Source organism: Malaya genurostris, chromosome 2, assembly GCF_030247185.1.
Source record: "Malaya genurostris strain Urasoe2022 chromosome 2, Malgen_1.1, whole genome shotgun sequence".
In the NCBI taxonomy this organism is placed as follows: Eukaryota; Metazoa; Arthropoda; class Insecta; order Diptera; family Culicidae; genus Malaya; species Malaya genurostris.
The window spans coordinates 302,792,959-302,806,786 of NC_080571.1; the positions used below are offsets into that span (position 1 = coordinate 302,792,959).

The 13,828-nt window shown below is 36.1% G+C and overlaps 1 protein-coding gene across 2 annotated transcripts in view; it reads left to right on the forward strand.

Annotated features, from left to right (window-relative positions):
* Positions 1–8,783, forward strand: part of LOC131430864 (calcium uptake protein 1 homolog, mitochondrial-like) — a 47,443-nt gene extending 38,660 nt beyond the window's left edge. For both annotated transcript variants that reach the window (XM_058596100.1, XM_058596099.1), the window contains exons 7-10: positions 7,469–7,629; positions 7,716–7,957; positions 8,022–8,239; positions 8,315–8,783. In XM_058596100.1, coding sequence (XP_058452083.1) covers positions 7,469–7,629; positions 7,716–7,957; positions 8,022–8,239; positions 8,315–8,469 — 776 coding nt within the window. In that variant the 3' untranslated portion in view covers positions 8,470–8,783. The remainder of the gene's footprint in view (positions 1–7,468; positions 7,630–7,715; positions 7,958–8,021; positions 8,240–8,314) is intronic.
* Positions 8,784–13,828: the final 5,045 nt, after the last annotated feature.

Below are 13,828 nucleotides of genomic sequence, written 5' to 3' on the forward strand. Positions count from 1 at the left end.
CAGCCGATTCATAGCGTACAGAATCATTGCATGGCTAGTACTACGATCCTACTGACACTAAGAATTCTTCCCGGTCGGGGCTGAACCTTACGACAACTGGCTTGTAATATCAGCGCCCTATGTATTGAACCGCCATTACGCGCTCTTCTCCAAGCAAATCAAAAATTATTAACTGGTATACGAAGGTTAGTGAGACCTACAACATGAACTGAATAGTTGATCAAACTTTTTGCTTTTGCGCTTTAAACGATGGTTTAAATTTTCAATATTCATCATCGTGTAATTTCGGAACTGGAAGTCGGATAAAAAAAAACTCCAGAGTTTTGTTTCGGACCTTTTAATCTGAACCTAAGCTTGTGAAAACTGATAAAGCCGTAACCAAAGAATCGAAGTTAGTTCCAAATTTGGCGCTTATGGATATTATTTCCGGTACTTCAGGAACCAGAACCTGAGGAACGGTATAGTCGTAGTCGGTTCGTTTGGCCGTCAACTAACGTAATTTAAAAATTGGACTAATTTCGAGTCCAGTTTATAAAAATGGTTTACGTTTTTTGTATCGTTGCAATGGTAATCCTGGAACCGGAAGTCGGATAAAAATTAACAGAATTAGAGTCGGAGAGAGGATAGTGGGATATGGATACATAGTGGGATATGGATATAATTTAGAACATTTTCGAAGTACTGTAGGAGCTTCCATTTGAATATAAGTTCGTGGAAATCGACCTAACCATCTCTGAGTCACTTATTTGTCGATTGATCGTTTAGTACATTAAATTCATTAGAATATTATTTTATCATCATTAAAATCTACTACATCACGTCACTATACACATTAATTATGCATCTGACGACACTTAAAACGTGTATCATAAACGTTACAACAGCGCATCAGTACACTTCTGAGTGATCGAAGTAAGTTTAATTTTAAAGTTTTGATTACTATTTCTGGTATAACTAAAATAAAATTATTTGGTCATCTGCTAGCAAGACCTACAAATTTAAGAATTTTTTAACAAAGATTGGTGCCGCGTTTTCTCACAGCTCAGAATTTATCGTTACGATGGCTAAATTCCATGAATTGAACTACGAGTTGCAACCGCAACCACCATATCCGCGTGTTTCAGCTCATAGCGACTATTTTAAAACAAAGCTTGCTGGAAAGAGATTTGCTTCGAATGATGGGGTCATAGTTGCGGCTAAGGAGAAATCGGGGCATAATAGTCTTGCAGAAATATTGAAACTTCCGGTATCCATGCGATACCAACCCCTAAATAACTACTATCTGTTGACGGCCAGAGCACCGTCACTTAGTTTCGTTTCTTTCGGCACGTCAGTAAAGACATAGCACTTCGGTGTGATTAGTGTTACCGAAAAAAATAGTAGCGTTGAAGCACTTTGTTGTAAACTTTTTGAACTTTTTGTAATAAATTTAGCTCAATGAAAAAAATGTTTATGATCACATCATTAGGTGGATTAAGAAACGTTTTTTCCTTGTGGACGGGATCTGAACTCGGGGTTTCGAGAAAACGCACTTCAAAGGCATGGTGAAGCGCGAGTAAATTCTAAGAGTTATACATTCGAAATGATCTGAAATTTGAATAATATATCTATCGATTAAAGCAATAACAAATCGATTTCTAAAATAGAATATATCCTCAACATAAACTTAAAATAAATCATCACTCAAAGAACTTGGACAACTGGCTTGTAAAACCAGCGCCGTATGCATTGAACCGCCAATTTGAATTTGTTCTTTAGTCGCTTTAATAATGCACGCTAATACTTGCATTTTTTACGTTTTGAGGTAGTCCTCCAAATGTATGTTACGAAAATCCCAGAGCACCGAAATTATGATCTGTCCGGCCCATTGAACCTCCATTCCAAGCATTTGTGCCGCTTCGAAACACAACTTTGTCTATTGTCGGATAATCATTCTGGTCTCTGGCGTATAATATTGGATTCAGCCAAGCAAGGAAAGCTGCTTCGTTCGTTCATTAGCTCATGAATATGCCCGCTTGCTGACACCTATGCTTCATGAGGTTAGCATTTGATGAATGGTTCTCATATTGTAGATGTCTATGAGGAAACTAGATTCATAACTTTTAGTTCCGATGAATATTAATTTGAAGAACATTGCTTTTAGTGTTTCTAGGATATATACACAGTGTAAACTGCCAAGAAACAAATTGATCGTTTTGAAAATGGGCTCAAATGCAAAATTTCTGCTATAAAATGTTTAAAGTATGTTTGAAATGTGATCAAATTTGGTCTTGGAATGCGAACATTATGTTAAAAATATTTTCTGTAAACCTACACTTTAAAAATAAACCGTAAACATTGCCTATATGACTTTGCCTCGTCTTGTAGCACGCCGTGAAGCAAGGTCTTCTTTCTCGTACAATACTAACGAGAGCGAACCCTTCATTTCATTACATTGTCATGGATTGCTTAGTTCATGTGTTAACTGAGACTGACAGCACAGACAATTTACTTGGCAAGGGGAATTGGTCTGCTCAGTAGCATATACTCTCACGCATCCAGTTTCTCTCTAATATAGGTCTCTCATTCAGCTATGTCAAGCAAAGTGTTCACAGCAGATGATTTGTGGCTTCGTTCGTTTGAGGATTCACAATACAAGCCCTGCCAAGCACACATGAGCACGTGTTTCCAGGAAACTAGCGTGACAAAAATATTTTCACTACTAAATATTTTTTGTAGTTGGTTGTTTGTAATCAAATGGCGCTACTTTTGATGTAAAAATTTGCTAGGGTGGTCTTTATTTAGATTGAAATCTGAAATCTAACTTTCTTAATTGAACTCAAAAACGATTTTGTTGTACAAAAAGCTTGTAGCAAATTTTATTTTGAGCAACTTTGCTGAAAAAAGCACCTTTCTATCTTTTCATTTGATCGAGTTACATCAATTTTCTCGAATAAAAATAGGGCGACTTCAGAAAAATAACTTTAGTTTGTTTTAACTTTTTTGTGGAACGTTCTATGGGAAAGCTAGTTAACCTTCAAATATCAATATCCATTAGATGCCAGATTGATAAAAATGTATCCTATGCGGTTCCGGAAAGGTCATAATGTAACTAAAAATTTAAGAAAAAATTGGGAGCCTGTTATTTCATTTGAAATAAGTCTTAAAAATACCTCCATCAAACTCAAAAATATTGCATAACTCTTAAACGGCTTAACGTATCAACATTTCATCTTTAGCAAAATAGTAATTTCAAACTAGTCCTACAAGTGTTCCATACATTGTCTATTCGAGAAATGAGGCACACAAACCTATAGCCAAAAATAGATTATTTGCTGAACAATTTCTATTAATTTATTACCCTAATAACTGATTCAATTGATTTTGATTCCGTTATCGCAATGATCGTATCGTTAACATTAAAAATAAAAGATAAGACAACAGTTGATGGCGGTTTAATAAGTATTGAATTTCAATCCACCTTGTGGTATAATGATGCCTTTCTCATATCAATCATACTATCATATATAGTACTGTGGTATTCTTCACAATAATTTTCTTCGCTTCTTGAAAGAATAACTAAAATCGGTTTGGTCAAACAAAGTTTAAGTCACAGTCTACTGATAAAAATTCAAAAGTCGGTTTTCATAGTGATTGCATAACCTTTCTATATGAGAAAGGCAAAAAAGTGATTTTTCAGAAGCCACCCTACTTTTACTCGGGAAAATTGATGTAACTCGATCAAATGAAAAGATAGAAAGGTGCTTTTTTCAGCAAAGTTGTTCAAAATAAAATTTGCTACAACTTTATTGTACAACAAAATTGTTTTTGAGTTCAATTAAGCAAGTTAGATTTCAGATTTCAATCTGAATCAGGACCACCCTAGTAATTTTTCACATCAAAAAGAAGCGCCATTTGATTACAAACAATTGGTTGAAGAGACATGCATTGGAATCTTATGCTTCGTGGTGTATATGAAATTTCAGCAGCCGATTGTGTAGTAAAGCTTGCTTCAGATAGAATTGGAACAAATACAATTGCCTGTATTTCAGTTATTTATCATTGAATGCAAGATATTTTTTTATACAAATGTAGCGTTTTCTTCATACTTTTAAGAAAAAATACGGATAAAATTATTTGTCACGGTTTCGAGGGAATTCTCGAATTTTTCCTGTAACACGACTCATTAGGCGGCGCACATCGTCTTCGTCCATCGTTTTAGCTATCTTATTCCATCAGGTCGTCATCTGATTTATGTCTTTGGCAACCTTTCCCTTGAGTTATCTTCTTCATGATTGCCCAGTATTTCTCAATAGGGCGGAACTGGGGGCAGTTGGGTGGGTTAAGGTTTTTCGGAACAAACTGGACCCTTTTCTCTGCATAACATTCTTGAACGACTTTGCTGTAATGACAGCTTGCCAAATCTGGCCAAAACATTACGGGATGGCGTGGGATCGAATGAACGGCAAAATTCGTTTTTGGAGACACTCTTTTTGTTATAGTTCTGATGTCATTGTCTTATTTGTAACGAAAACTTTTGTTTTTTTTTTGCCACAACTTCAAATGCCCTGCCAAATCATAAATTTTCTTGCAAATTAGTCGGCAAAAACAAATTTAAATTTGGCTGGAACATCCTCCCTAGCCGTTGTCAAATAAAATTAGCCCGAAGTCAGCCTTGACATAGGTTCCATACCCTATCAGAAGACACCCGTCGAACTTGGTCAGCACCTGGTCATATAGTTTCCGAGCATGAATTTTGACCACACTATTCTGTTTTATGGTCCGATTTGGCTGTTTGCTAGCTCGATACGACTTGATTCCTTCCCGGAGTCGAGTTCTCTTCACTGTACTATGGGCAGCACCGAATTTTCTGGCCAAATCACGGTCCGACAGATTAGGATTCCTCTTAAACGTCTTTAAAATCTGACCACGCAGTTTCCGGTCGGCAATTCCACTCCGACGATTGGCTTGAGGCTTCCGAATAGTCGTCAATGTTTCCTTATACCGTTTGATAACGCGTCATACGGTATTTCTGGGCAATTTCAGCTGTTTAGCTAGCCTAGATGCAGACCACAATGGATTTTCCAAATAACTGTGCACAATTTTCTCCCTTCTTTCGGCTTCCATGTTGATTGTTTACAAAGTACAGTCGATTTGCGGCATGACAAAAATCATACGTGAAGCTGACAAAATTCCCGACACGTGTACGCCAAGAACTTCCAAATCCATCCACCAGGAGCGCCACAATATGAGCAAAAGTTTGTTCCAATTCTAAATGAAGCAAGCTTTAATATTGTCAAAAAACAGTCAATAATATTTACATACATACTGTAATTACAAATGATTATATTGGTAATAATAACGGAAACAAAAAGATTTATCACAAAGAATGTTTTATGATGCTTTTTGAAAAATATTACTCCTCATTTGACTTGAATTACATTTACAGCACCAACAGGAGCACAGGTTTTCGTTCAGTTGGTTCGAATCGCATGAGAGGTAAATCATTCAGATTTAATTCAAACAAAGTCTTTGTCTCTATAATCAACATTTGAATGGAATAGTTTTTTTCGCTGAACTTATTATATGTAGGTCAAAATGACTAATCGTTATAAAATTTACGTCTTTATAACTATTTGAACTTGCAGGCCTGGCTTTTTATTGGTCGCAGAAACTTTTCTGATACTGTGACAGGCTCCGACTTCTGGCTGCGAAAATATATTGTCAAAAACTCCATCGGAACTTGCATCGATTTCTCATGAAATGTTAATGAGAAAGGCAACATTACAGCACTTGGTGGATTAAAGCTGGTTTTAATGTATTTAGCCGCTACTGCATAGTTCATTTTTGGTTCTTCAGCATGTGTGCAGAGGAACATGGCCTGTAGCGCTTTGCCTAAATTGCACGAATCGCGATTGTAGAGTTATCCCGACAGAAGATTAACTTTGACTGATTTTTTTTGAATACGTCAAAGACTCTGTAAAATTTCTTTATCGATAAAAACATTTCAGTCGATATCACCTACCGATCGCAAGCTATGATTGACACGTTCTAACTTAACAGATTATAATTTGATTATTTGGTTACAGTCACCATCATCGACAATTTTCCGCAAACTACTGATTGAGGCTTTCAAATCTAGTGACTGTTTATTTATTCCGGTTCTATGAATTTCCGTTGACAATCGAAAATAAAAATACATGCAACAGGGTTCTAGATTTGAAACAGCAAACAGTTACGCGACCGAATACCAAAAGGGCTATCTATCTCTCATTCCAGTTGAATTCATCCCATCAAATGTGACGGATGTGGGTGATGTAGTGGGAAAGAGTCTGGAATCCTGTCGGATACAGTCATCCTAGGCTTGGCCTGTGGCTATTAGTTGTGTCATTGTACCGTTTGCTGAATATGACAGGGTAAACATGCGCGGAGATTGGAAGTTGATGGGCCTCTAAATTGGCTCTATGCTTTTGGAGCATGCAATCCTATCACAAGCCATTGACTTATGACCGTTTGTGTGGATAAATGAATGTCTGAATATTTACTCAAAATATGCACATACATTGCAAGAGCTGGAATCCTTGTCTCTGAAATCAAAACATTTTAATGACATGTTATGATTTTATGAAAATTGATATTTTACCGTAGAGTATTCAGTACAACAGTGGAACTACCACAAGCAGGTTTAAACTTAACTGTAACTGATACTTTAATATTTAGTTATCGTCTATCGAGTTTAATTTTATATTCAATTCGAACGTGTCTTGAAATATACCCTTGCAGTAAATAAAAACCAAAACCAAGTGCATAAATGATTAAAGAAAGTACATCGCGAACAGTTTGTCCTCCCGGGAGAGCTCCTACAGAATGCAGGCCAATGGAAATGAGTGATGCATATAGCTAGGTGTACCCATAATTTACGGATGCTTTCAAACATCATTCTGATGTGTTACTCCCTCAACGCGTGTGATGAAAGCATTTCCGCGTCACACTCCGTGTCGCTCAGGATGCTTCCTCAGCGAAACCCTACCTGCACATTGAGGGAACTTCGCATGGCTTCGAACGGGACATGACGCGAAAGCTAAAAATAGAAACGGATACAACAGTTTCGTCCTTCCCGGTGCCGAGGAAATTTTAGCGAGTCTTCCCATCCTTTCGACTGCCAACCAACCACCGATATTCTTAGTGATATGTTCATTCGTTATGTACTGGCTCTTGAATGGCGATGATGGTACTGGGTATGTGTTATACATTTATATTTTTGCTAGTTTGAAAAACGAAGTAGAGTGGTTTGGGAACAGAAGCGTCCTCGAATGATGATTGCTTTCCATTTAATTTTGATTCCAATTTTACGCAAATTTGATACCGACAATGTTGTTCAATAGAGTTCAATAGAGAAGAAATGTTTAACGATGCTTTGGACGTGCCAATTATCTACTTAAATAAAATCTCTGCGATCAATATTTTCATTCTGCTTCTTAATTTTCAGCTTCACGCCGTCACTTCGAAATTGCTTTCCGCATGTTCGATTTGAACGGTGATGGCGATGTAGACAGCGAGGAGTTTGAGAAGGTTGCCAACCTAATTCGCCAACAGACCAGCATCGGCAACAGACACAGGGATCATGCAAACACGGGTAACACTTTTAAGGTTAGTTGCTTACTAAATGTATATCCCGGCTACATCGAGGACATGCATTCAACCGTTTCATTCGGTTTATTTTTTTCTTTTTAAAGGGAGTTAATTCAGCACTTACCACATACTTCTTCGGTCCGAAGAATGACGAGAAATTAACGATCGAGAAGTTCCTTGACTTTCAACAGCAACTGCAAAGAGAGATTCTCACTTTGGAATTTTTGCGCAAAAGCCCAGATGAAAATGGTAACATTAGTGAAGCAGATTTCGCCGAGTTACTGCTCGCCTATGCTGGTTATCCTCAGAAGAAAAAAGTCAAAAAAATTAAACGCGTTAAAAAGAGGTGAGTCGATATTTTTCGCATTAGACTATCGAATTGAAAACTTACTTTTATTTTTTCTAAAAAGGTTCCGCGATCACGGTGCTGGCGTTTCGAAGGAAGACTATCTGAACTTTTTCCACTTTCTGAACAATATCAACGACGTCGATACTGCCCTAACGTTCTACCACATTGCCGGTGCGTCCATCGATCAAGTTACGCTGAAACATGTCGCCAAAACTGTAGCGCTGGTGGAGCTGACTGATCACGTTATCGACGTTGTCTTTACGATATTCGATGAAAACAGTAAGTACTCACCGTCCTCATTCGAACCGGAACCGATTAGTCTGACTTTGAATTTTCCCGATCGTGCTTCTACAGTGGACGGTCAACTAAGCAACCGTGAATTCGTGGCAGTGATGAAGAACAGGTTGCTGCGGGGTCTCGAAAAACCTAAAGACACGGGTTTCGTCAAGCTGATGCATTCGATTCTGAAGTGTGCCAAGGACACCAAGCCGGTACTATTGGATTTGTAAGTATGCAACTGTTCCGGTGGTTGCAACTGTTCTAGGATTGTCATGTTCTTTGTCCAACCTGTTAATACTAAGTCGTCCTTAATGGAAGTGCATTTAAATGGATTGTTTGTACAGATAACGAAATTCGAATCTGATTGACGTATGCTTAAGAAGCATTTTTTTAAGCTGTATTACCTGTTGTGTGTGTCTGTGTGTAACAGGTTTGTTTCGCTTTTTTTTCAAAATTACATTGATTACGTTCGATTCGACAAACAGTTACCCTACTCTTCATCGCTCCGGTTTTAATGTTGATTAAAAAAAATTGTTTCGTTTAATGTGTTGGAGGTTTAGATCATCCGAAAATCCGTTGGTGGTGGGTTGAAGTAAAACAAACTCTCTGCTTTCATTTGTGATCATAATCTATTAGGTTAGGTTCAATTGCTGCAGTTGCTAATATCTAAGATTCATCAATGCATTATTAGCACCTGTCTGTATCTAACTTGTGCGCCATTTTTTTTATATGCTGCTGCTTTTGATCGTATGTTTGTACGGGATTATCAATTTGAGTCGGAATCAATTAAGCCAATATAAAAAATGTTTTCCATCATTTCTTATGCTTAAAAATCATCGTTACATTCTCCCAATGCTACAACTAAATAATTTTCGAGTAATTTTGAAGTATCTTAAGTGTCCAAAAATTGGATATTATTTTATTTTATATTTTTTTTCAGAAACTCCCCAAAACGATACTACGCTTAAATGTTACTACTGGTGGCAAGTCAAAGAATGAATAATTTATTTTTATTTATTGTATGTTTGTACGGCTCAGAATTTTTATGAATTAGTTTAAGGTATGATGCGATAATTCTAGTTTTTATGTTTTTTTTTATAATATTTTTTTGTCAAGTTCTCTTTTCCTCAATATATGTTTGTTTATTTGTATATTCTTGGTTTCAGAATAATTTTATTCAATTTTTTGTTTTTTAAGAAGGATTTGTAATTTAAGAAGGATTGAAGTTTTTGTATGTAAAATTATAACGTGGAACAGAAATTATTAGAAAAGCGTTGTAGAGTATATAATGAAATCTGTTCTATCGAATATTGGGTGCTACGATCGAAAGTTGGTCGAAAAAGAATGTTTCTAGTCCAGTTTTAGCGAATGCGAGTTTGCCAGGCCTTCCGTTTTACTCCCTTCATTGAGATTGGCACAGCCTTCATGAACACTTTCCTTACCACATAAAACCAGTTTGTCTTGAACTGCATCTCCTTGACAACTGTCTTTCGCGTCTTTATTGACGATGGTCCAATACTTTCCTATTGGACGGAACTCTGGAGTGTGAGGGAGGTTTATGTACTTAGGTACCATCTAGATTTCGATTTCCTTCCTATATAGTCTGCCTGTCAGACGACAAACGTTCTCCGAGTACTTTTATTACATTGGCAACAACTGATTTGACCGAATTCATCAACTTCGTCAACTTGGTTTGTAAGTAGTTCGAATTGTCGCGATACACGAGCAGAATCTGACCACACGCCGAAGTCGAAACATTGTTACACTGAAGTTTATTTATGCGGGGGTATACCCATCACATAAAAAAACGCCTAGCTTCGGAAATTTGCATTAGAAACCGCATTTCTTTGAAAATTTGTATTTAAAACCGCAATAAAAAAAATCGCATAAGAGCTGTTCAACTTCGAAAACTGGCATTAAAAAAACGAATAAATTTAAAAATTTTCTAAAAAATACCATGAAATAGAAAACCACACAGAAAAAAAATTATGAATGAGTGCTTAAAGCAGTAAAAATTTACCCGCCATCTTCGCCTAACTGTTCAATTTAAACCGCTAAGCAGAAGCAAAGTTCACACAATTTATGTGACTCTTCAAGGATATTACACTAAGTGCCGTATGCTATCTGACGCCACGGGCGAAAATGAAGAAATAGTTTAACTTTTTATCAGCATCGAACAAAAAAAAAGACTGGGGAATGATGGTTGAATGGGAAAGCAGATATGAAAATAGGCGAACTATTTTATTAGGAAATGAAAATAGGCGAACTATTTTATTGTGCCGAACTTCGTACATGTTCAGTTTCACTCTTTCGACATTTTTAGTTTAACACTTTTATCATCATTCCGCAAGGAACCACTCCATAAGAAATTAATAATCTAAATTGTCGTCTGCCCTTCGTTGGATACTAGTATTTGAGATTGTGTCTCTTTTACCGTTTGGGTACACCAGCTTTCTGACATATAAAATGAGTTCGGCTGATGTGCGAGTGGTAATGACGGTTGTGATTTCGACACAATATAGAAGGTAAATCATCATTACTTTTATAAAAAACAGACGGGAACGTGACAGAAAATTGAAATTGCAGAAAATAAGGTACAATAAAAAAAAATCACTCGGAGAAACTACTCGAAGCTTCCATCTATCCGGGGGAATTCTTTTGCTAATTTAACTATTCAGAATGTATGAAGTGTGGTATGATGAAACAAATCTATGAATAACCAGATCAACGTGCCACTTGAACCAATTCATTCTAAAAAATAATCGAAGTTCCTGTTAGACAAGACTTTTTTATGAATAAAATGCCACATGCAACCCGCAGAAAAATTAGGCCTATAATTTTTTTTGACCTGAATACTTTACTATGGGGTGCTTTTCCAAAATTTTACCCCCTGAGAGAGTGATAAGTTTTTGATCGTGAATATATTTTGTTGTATCTAACGCATCAACATAATTTTTGCTATATGCCATCAGAAATATAATCAGCAATTTATGATAACATTTTTAGTTCTATGACATCACAAATAATTCAGAATTAAAGTTTTCTGAAATGTTTGGTATCAACGAATATTAAAGAAGAAAACTTATTATGCCTTTCTCGTACCTGGGTAGGTATAAAAGGTTAACACATTTCATTGATTCTAGCCTGTACAGTTAAATGAGCAGGAAGTAAAGCAAGTGCATCTTTCCGGTTGGTTCAGGTCCATAGCTTAGTTCCAGTTCTACAACTATTAAGAATTCAGTTTATTGAATCAATTGCGAGACGTTCGCCGAGCCCGTTTCGCTTCAAACAAGAGCGATTGGTGCTGGTCGTTTGCACACGGAACGACCGAAATCAGCATTTTCGCGAAAAATTTAGTTGATTTGCTGATTTTAGTTAGTTATTTTTTGAGACAACTAAAAAAATCTTACTTTTGCTGATTTAGATTTTTTATTCTCATTCCCTTAATAATAATAAAATATTTGTTGAAATGACTATTTTTTTTAGTTGAATTCACAAATTAAACGTACTGTCATTTCTTAGCTAAGGCACACTTCATATCCAGTCAACTAATTTTTTAGTTGAATTAAAGAAATATAATGTTGTTTTCAACCAATATGAATGGTTGAATTGGCTTCTGCAATCTGCAGCTATATGGCGCCCTGTCACCGAAACGGTAACACCTTAATGACTACTAGCCACTAGATGGCACACTACTGCCGAAAAAAATTCAGACGCGGTTGTCTTTTCTATATTGGCAGGTATACATACGATGTTGTGTTGGAGAAAAAGACATGAACGAAACGTAAACATCTTTTTGAATTTTTTTTCTTCTAAATCACTGTTTCTTCATTCTCACTGAAAACTTTGAGCACTCGGAAAACAAAAACCGAATACAAATAGTACACCGGACGGCGCAGCTCGGAAGGTTTGAAGATACAAAAAAACTTCATCACAATTAGAGTGAAACATTCGAAATTCACTTCACTGTTCCGCGTAAAAACATTATTACGCACAATCGCTTCAAGTGCGCACAAATTCTGAATAAATACGATTTCCACTAACAGTTTACGACATTTTTACATATCGGTTTAGAAATTTAAATAAAGATATATCGAAGACATGCGAAAAACATCAAAACAATGTTCAAGCAGTTTCAATAAGACTGTCCTTTTTAGCTTTTTAATGGATTGTTTTGCTTTGACACTTCTCATGAGTTTTTGGCTAATAAACTTGTTAATAATACCCATTTCAGTTTTGGTTTTTTTGTGCTGTCCTTCAGTAATGATGGTGATAGATAAATAGAAACAAATTTTCTGATTTTAATAACAAAATTAGTTGTCAATGAGAATTTCGTGTTGGATTGAAATATTGCTGGTTTGAGTCCAGGATATTCACCAACTAAACACATTCTCTAAAACTAAGAGTTTTTTCAGCAAAGTAAATTCTCAATTTTAACTAATTTTATAGTTATTTTGTTGTTAAAATCAACTAATTCAAAAACAGTAATACGAATTAGGCGCAGAGCTAATTTCGGTCGTTCCGTGCATAGTGACAAAATACAACGAAAAGTGAAAAACGATGGGGAACATTGCACAAAATCAGCCCTTCTTATTGATGCTTCATTTATTCCTGTCTGCGTAATTGACTCGTTCAGTAAAGATTCCAGGGTTTAGTTCTGAAATTCAGTTTCAGAATTCTATACCTGATATTTTCTTCATATCTAGAAGCCAGATTTAAAATTCGGTTTCTCGCCTAGAATCCATGGCCAGAATCAAGTACCATATTTCTGGAACTGAAACCAAATTTCAGAACTTTAATTCAGGATTTTGGTACCGAATTCTGGGTCTCAGATGATTCGAGACCTGGAATTTGGATATGAATTTTGAAACTGAATTTTGGAACTGAAATAGAGGGTCGGATCAGAATTCAGTTCAGAATTTCCGGGCCGGAATTCAGATTTAGAATATAGTTTCAGAATTCGGGTTTAAAAATCCGAAATATAGGAACAGAACTCAGATCCCAAATTAAGTTGTATTTTATTAACTGAGTTCTAAACTGCATTCCAGAGTCCAGGTTCGGAGTTCTAAACCAGAATGCAATTCTAGAATTTGGTCACTAATTTGTCACATGAGCGTTCAGTAGAATAATTTCACTGGAATAATATTTTAACAGAATTCTATTCTACTATATATAGTGGAATTAAATGTTGTTAAAAAAATTATTCTACTTGAATTTGGTTCCAAAGTTCAGTTCTACAATTCTAGAAGTGTAACTGAATTTGAGAACTAGAATCGAGAAATCTTTGAACTACATTCTAGATCTTCTGAGCTGAATTGTCGATCCGAATTAGAAACGGAATTCTGTAATTAAAATTCAGCTGCGGATAAGAATCCAGGTCCAGAGTTCAGTGCTTGGTTCAGAATTCAAAGCCGAAAAATAATCCTGGTATCGAATGATGAGTTAAAACTATTCAAAATTCAGTTACCGAATTCAGGTTCAGAATTCAATTCCCGAATCTAGCATCGAGATTGCGTTTCAGAATTCGGTTCTTGCATTCGGTTCCTATATTCCAGTTAAAGAATTCAGAATCTTCAACTTCAAAGAAAC